This window comes from Solanum lycopersicum, chromosome 9 (genome assembly GCF_036512215.1).
Source record: "Solanum lycopersicum chromosome 9, SLM_r2.1".
Classification (NCBI taxonomy): Eukaryota; Viridiplantae; Streptophyta; class Magnoliopsida; order Solanales; family Solanaceae; genus Solanum; species Solanum lycopersicum.
In genome coordinates, this window is record NC_090808.1 from 7614662 (window position 1) to 7622311 (window position 7650).

Consider the following 7650-nt stretch of genomic DNA (forward strand, 5'->3'; position numbering starts at 1 on the left):
GTTCACTAAAATAGGAATAAACAACAATTATAATTTTTTTTTTCAAAAAGTGTTTGTAGGTTGTTTATAAAAAAAAAATTATAGTTGAGGGTCTCACATAGTTTGAAGTTCAAGAATAAATAGATATCATATAGCTGGGAGAGTATGTATATATATATAGGACTGTAGGAGTTTATGGATGATTTTCGATTTCGAGTTACGTGAAAATAGTCCAAGACTTATATAATTATTTGTCAAGATTACTGACGACATTTCCACTATATTTTCTTATTGAAGTATATTTGATGCATTTCAATATTTATGAAATTATGAAATTATTGAGAAGAGAAAAAATAAAATTATATTCCTTTCGTTTCTTGTGTTAGTTATTAACTTTTTCTTCCATATTCTTTAAGAGATTATTAACAAAAATTGTCAATTTCCTATTTTACTCTAAGATCATTTTTTTTTTTGCAAATTCTTACAAAATTTTTTATAGTTTCAAGAAAAATTAATTTTTAGGATAATGAAAATAAAAAAGATAATTATTTAATTTTGTTAATTTAAAAATATTTTAGTAATATGAATAATTATTATAAAATAGAAAAATAATAATAAATATTAAAAGTAGGATGAATTAGGATAGATTTCATAAATATAAATTATTTAAATATAAGAAAAGTGTAAAATAATTTGGAATAATGGTTAAAAGAAAAAAAGAAAAAGAAGGTTGAAAAGCTGATTATGATGGTTAAACTCACTTAATAAACGTTCCAGCAGTTTTAGAAACGGAAAAACTTTAATTACGTCAGGTTCAAACATTCAGCCTTTTGCTATTTGGACCTCAAAACACTTTTGTGTTGTGAGTGGCATGTTTAATATTTATCTATATATTCATATATACACCTATATAAAAGATTTCGAAGTTTATGGGTGGCGTGACACCCCCACCGCACTGAATAGATCCGCCCCTGGCTGCTAGATATACTCACCAAAATGACTCACTGCATGGTAACATATACTTCCACATTTCACAAAGAATGTTTCAATTTGACTTGACACAGAATTTAAGAAAATAAAAAAGACTTTTGATCATGCGGTTTAAATTAAAGTTATGTCAAATGCACCAAATTACTCTTTAATCTTGTAATCTTAAATATGTCATGTGGAAAATTGTTATAAAAAAAGAATAAGATCATTTTTTTTTAAACAGACTAAAAAAAAGAGATCATTCTTTTTTTAAAACAAAGAAATTATTAGTCATGTTATTTAGCTCACGAGTATATCATTAGCAATTCTATATATAGTTCTCTAATTATGTTGTGAAGCTCGTAACTAATGTAATTTATTTAGAATTATATGGAACTTTACATCTTAATTGTGTGTTTTTTCAGAAAAAGAAAAAGTAAAATCTACCCGTTTGACTTAAATAACTTTCATAATCAAAATATGATATTACAATAACAATAAATTTGACCAAATACCTCAACTATCTAAAATAAACATTCTGTTAATTAGTCTTATTTTACGTGCATCCTTTTTATTTTGAGTATTTGTTTGGATTATTATTACTTATTATATTATATATATTGTATTGTATCGTATCATTATCATATTTACAATATTTATTTTGATTGCTATTTAGAATGTATTATATTTTGTTGTTAAATTTCATTATTACGTAATTATGAAAAATTTCATTTCATGGAACAATCGATTTGGTGTCTTCCCGTTATTACTTAATTTTTCTAAAAAAATTATATCCTTGCATAATATTTCAAAATACTTTTTTTTACCCTTTAACCTATATTATTTCATTCTAGTCAAACCTCCTGCCCTAGAATAATTATGGATATTCTAATAAATTTATAAATTAACAATACAGTGCGATACGGTCAAACCAAACAATAAAAAATTTATTGAACAACAACAAACAGTACAGTCTAACCAAACATTGTATCTATCACATAGTATTGTACAATAGAATACAAATAGAGTACAATACAGTACATTATGAAATAATGGATAACAATGATCCAAAGAGAGTGTCAAGAAAAATCATCGTAGTATATTTATAGATAATTTAATTTTAAAATTTTCATTTGACCACATAAATCAGGACAGATAAAATATTTTTTTTCGCGAAATAGATACTTTAAAGTTGCTAGCAACCGGCACCTACACCGGCAGTTGCACCGGTAACAGCAGCATCGTTGACTGCATTGATAGCATCAAGGATTACTATTAATGAGACGATGAAGGCTTGATCAATGTTTGGATACATTGTCACCATAAAATTGTCTTTTCCAATTAATAAACTCTTGACAGTAATTTTCTTATGCATCTGCAATAAGTCACAACATATAATGTTCATTAATTCATCAGTTTCGATCAAGAAATTTATTTATGTAGTCAATTATTAATGTTCTTTTTAAGGTTGTTTAGTAGAATGTATTAGAAAAAATAATATATGCATTAGTTCTCTGTGTTAGAAAAATTGTAGTATCTTGTTTAATATATTTTTTTTTAGCCAATGAATATAACTAATACTTGTATTAATTTCGCAATCATAGAATAGTAAAAGTGTGGTCTGTATTGTTATAATATAGATTTTCATCTATATTATGTAATTCAAAGGATTTCAATACATGCATTAACTAATTTGATTGATGAAATTATTATTCGTTTAAATCTCTATCAATATATTTTTTATTTCTCAAAACTAATGATCGTGGAGGATATATTTATAAACAAGTATTTATTATCAAAGTTATATAAAATTTGTTATTTTTATTACATTAAACCAAAAGTATATAAGAAATAATATTGATATGACGAGCTAATGCATAAATTATTAATATACATTATTTAACACTATTATTATTATACACTCGCTCAAACGATAACTTTTAAGAAAGAAAGTACCATGAACTAAATTAAGAAAACACAAGCCAAAATATTGTGTAATATAATAAATATGTCTAGCTCTGAAATATTTTATGGTGAATAAAGTATACCATGCCATAGTTATACAACAGACCAGAGTTTTATAATAAATTTTATTGCTCCATGCATTTATAACTTATCTTCTTCTTCTCACTCCTCCCCCTAACTTTCCATTTACTCCTCCCTCTAACATAAATTACATTGTCTTTTTTTTTAAAAAAATATTTAAATTTATTTTACTACACAACTGAGCAAAAGTAATTTTTGAAAATTGATATTATGTTCTTATTTTCTCTCCATCTTTAATATTATTTCTCTAATTCTCCTCTAACATAGTATATTTTTCTTTTTCCTTCTTTATGTCTACTTATCAAATTTTAAATAATGTTATTTCAAAATATAAAATGTAATTTTTTAAAATAATTTATATACCATTTTAAAATTTTTATTAATATTTTATACCTTTTAAGCTCCGGACTCATATATAAAATAAGAAAATAAGTAGAATAAGTATTTTTCATTTGAAAAGAAGATGTCATATAGATTCTTTTTTCTTTTTAACACATTAGGTATGGGTATATTTTTTCTTAAACACGATATTGTGTACCTTTCCTCACTAATTCTAAGAATATGGTTTAAAATAATAATTTCAGTTATATCTTGATATTCTTTATTACTTTCTTTATTTTACGTTGAATTTATCTTCAAAATAGATTTTTACTAAATTCATAAAATTGATGGTAAATTATTTCATTTCAAGTAGCAATGGAAAAGCTTGCTCTAATTTTTCTTGTTTTGAAATAATCGTTAGAATGAAAAGTATTATTGATTCATTAGAGTGATTGGAGGTATCTTCTTTAAGATAAATATTTAATGGGGAGGTCATTTGAACTGAAAATATAACAAATGACAAATTAATTTGATCTATTTTACATACAAGAGTATTTTTACCTTTTCCTCTAAAAAGTCCTATAAAATCATTAAATATTTGAAAATATCATAGTAACTAATAATATCATTACTCTCAAAATAATAAAAGTATCGCTTATTTAATTTCTTTTAATATGACGGGAAATTTTCATTTTACTATTACCAAAAATGAAATTATGCCGTCTTATTTTTTTGGCTTTATCAAAATAGAGTCTTTTCAATAATTAGTTAGTTTTTCAATTTTTGTATTTTATATTGACAAACTTAAAATCATAAGATTTAGAAAAATACATATATCTTTAATTTATAAAATTCAAAGCCTCCCATTATTTTTAAATTTATTGTTATTTGTCAAGTCAAACTAAATTAATATGCGTAAAGTAAAAATAACAAATAGAAAATAAGATGAACAATAACTAACCTGAGCAACTATGGTAGAAGAATCTCCGGCGTATATTACACATGATCTATCGGACCAATTTCCCTTAATCAAATAATCACAATTCTTTTCCTTAGAATTGTTATTTGCTAAGAAAATAGCCAATTTAGTCTTCCATTGAAATATGGATGTTGTCTTTATAGTAAATAATAAGTGTTTCTCATCTGTGCTTTCTCCTTTAAATGCATTCCATCTCGAATGCTCAGTCAATATCTATACAAAAATTAATTGATAGCGAGAACTACTTTAGTTATAACGTAAAAAATATTTATATGATAGTAACTTATAAAGTTATTACTAGTAAACTATTATAATAAGTATTAAATGATAATTAATTTGGTATTACAAAATTAAAATTTACTGATAATGCAAGATATCTCTAATTATCAATGTTTATAAACTTATTTATCATGTTATCATGTTACTATGTTAGTGAGTAGTGTTGAAGAAGAAGGAACATGTCCGATGCAATTGACTGACTTGTCTATAATAAGTGTTGATGAATAAGGAAGCTGAGGATTGGAACATGTCGAAGGAACATGTATGTCCAACGAAGCTGATTGACGAGTTTATAACACTGCTCTAGAATTAGAGTCGCACTAGGATTAGACTACTCATATTAATTAGTACTCCCTCCGTTTCTAAAAGAATGACCCTATTTCCTTTTTAGTCTGTTTAAAAAAGAATGACCTCTTTCCCTTTACGGTAATACTTTAACTTTAACTTTCCACGTGTCATGTTTAAGACCACAAGATTAAAGGACATTTTAGTATAATTGACATAACTTTAATTTACAACCACAAGATTAAAAAGTCTTTTTTTTCTCTTAAACCCCGTTCCAAATCAAACTAGGTCATCCTTTTTGAATGGAGGGAGTATTATATTTCGACTAGGATTAGGATTATAATACAAGCAGGATTAGATTATTTACAATTGAATTATAATTATTAGAGTAGTAATAGATATTGTAGTATGACTCAAAGTAGTTTGAGTCATACTACAATATCTATTACTACTATAATAATTATAATTCTCTCCTATATAAGGAGCTTGTAACTCAATACTATTTTCATCAATACATCAATACAATCTTTGATTTTTCTACGTGAGATTTCTACTTGAATTTCTACAAGTAACACATATCTTCCTTAAGATTTGACTTGTAACATTAGCTAACATAAGTTATGGTGCAGTGACTTGGACTGCTCCACCCTTAAGTAGCGGATGAGAGACCTAAATATGGAGAAAATTATATTGGTAACGCCCGTGCATTTATTTTGATTTTTATTTTGTAACATTTTTTTTATAACCTAGCTATTTATTATTATTTTTAAAAATTATAATCGTCAACTCAAATGAGCCTTGTGTGCAGTGAGCAATCCAGATTTAGTTAAAACTCCATTGCGGACTAGGTGGGAGAAAAAAAACTTTCAACATGAACTTTTCCTCCCTTATTTGATTTTTACAACATTTTTTTGTAACCTAGCTACTTATTATTAATTTAGAAATTATAATACAGGAAGATCTCTGAAATTAACCTTTTTAAATGTACTACCTTTTGTTTGAGAGTGATGAGGGGATTATCAGCAGCATCAAGAATAACTCTCTTATCATGCCATCCAAAAGTTGTGCCTTTAACTTTGAACATGAAGTTTCCATTCATATCTGAAACAACAAAATCTCCATATCTAAATGTCTTCACCTTCCTAGATATAACAACATCAACCTGGTTCGGCGTGCAATATTCGGATCCAATTATAGCAACTGGATCATTAGCCATAGTTGCATAACTTGATTCTGCCATGAACAATGATCAGTGACTTTTACTTGTTAGTTATGGAAAAATAACTTGACAATACTCTTTTTTATTTCTTAAAGATATTTTTTGTTTGTGGTATATAATATAAGATAAGGTTCCAACTTGGGGATAAGCAATAGGTACACATCTTATTCTATACAACTGTATTTGTGAATATTCTTATTCTACAACTATGACTTTGATCCGATTTTAGAGACGTGTATATTGAGTTATTACTAGTCTCAAATATTATTCCAACCTACCGAGAAAGAAGAGGAATTGTTCTAACCTGTCTATTTAGTTGAAACTAGATATTTTTTGCTCGGGCCCTATATTGACCTTATTATTGTCTGTTTCATTCATAGAATAGGGACACGCTCCATGATGAACATGATGACACTTGTCTAATAACACCTCAAAATCTGGTTGTCACGTGTACAAGTCTTTAATACAAAAAGTGTGAAAATGAAATAATTACATAGTCTCAATTTCTTTGTTTATCAAATAGAACAAAGCTTAACATAAATAAAAAGAGGGTCCGTCAGGAAGACAAGTAGCTACCTCTCAATATATAGTCCTTTGACAAGCCTCGAAAAGTAGGAGAAGAAGAAGAGTGGTCACACCACACCGGGGTCGAAACAAGCAAGGAGCGAGTACCAACATGTATAAGAACAAGAGACAGAGAACAGACAAGAACTGAAGCTAACTCTTTTATGTATTATTTCTCTCTATGTGTCTCGGCTATTTATATATATATATTAAGCACACTAAGCTTCTCTCAAGCCCCTCTACATTCTCTTGATTTTATGAAGACGTTTTTTAGAGTAACTTATCAGTAAGGATATGAGCATTTCTATTTCAACCAACTTGAGTATGATGGGTAGTCGAATAAAGTTGAGAAACGCACGAATCTGAATAAGTTCCTTATGATAGAGTTCTATTGCACGATTTAGAGTAAGAAAAAAAGAGAAACTTTTCTTAAATGTGTCTAGTCCATCATTTATAGAAGTAGGGTCCTCACAACCATAAATAAGATCCGACTAGCATAGCTTCAAAGGTACCCTTAGGACACGTGAACTCTACGCTTTAATACCATTTGTAATGGCCCAACCCAGTAGTGATATCGTTCGCTTTGGTTCTATGCCTGCATGACTTTATAACGCGATGCTAGTTGGTAAGAACTGAATACTTGTATACCGAACATCTCTCATGTGTTTTGTCAATGTTGGACTTCTAATCTTAAGTTGAGTCATCACATACGGGGACCCTCTTTATAGACTCAACGTCCTCATTGAGATTGAGATTCTGTAACGAACGGAATGTCGTTATTTAGGAAAGAAAAAACGTCGAGACAAAAGGGTCCCTCATCCCGCCAGAGCGGGATAGGTGCCACTAGGGTGGTGGTGTTCCAACGGGACAAGGAGTCTTATTTTCTCCTTTTCCCAAAACACCAAAAAGAGGCGAGAATCACCCCAGGGTTGCTGATCTAGGCTTGGGAAAGACAAAAGAAGTCTCCTTCATTTTATTTGGTGAAAATTCCAAGAGATATTTTATCAAA

At 28.0% G+C, this 7650-nt stretch overlaps 1 protein-coding gene across 1 annotated transcript; it reads right to left on the reverse strand.

Moving 5' to 3' along the window:
- Window positions 1–1874: 1874 nt before the first annotated feature.
- Window positions 1875–6353, reverse strand: LOC101245282 (protein LURP-one-related 10). Its single transcript, XM_004246265.5, has 3 exons — window positions 5850–6353; window positions 4277–4507; window positions 1875–2323 (listed from the first exon to the last, which is right to left on the reverse strand). The coding sequence occupies exons 1-3, from the start codon at window positions 6096–6098 to the stop codon at window positions 2144–2146; spliced, it is 660 nt and encodes a 219-aa protein (XP_004246313.1). The 5' UTR covers window positions 6099–6353; the 3' UTR covers window positions 1875–2143.
- Window positions 6354–7650: the final 1297 nt, after the last annotated feature.

Coding starts and splice junctions, on each gene's coding strand:
- LOC101245282 (XM_004246265.5), bottom strand. CDS start 6,098: ATGGCAGAATCAAGTTATGCAACTATGGCTAATGATCCAGTTGCTATA. Junction 4,508..5,849: donor TCATCACTCTCAAACAAAAG/GTAGTACATTTA, acceptor ATTTTTGTATAG/ATATTGACTGAGCATTCGAG. Junction 2,324..4,276: donor CTTCTACCATAGTTGCTCAG/GTTAGTTATTGT, acceptor GACTTATTGCAG/ATGCATAAGAAAATTACTGT.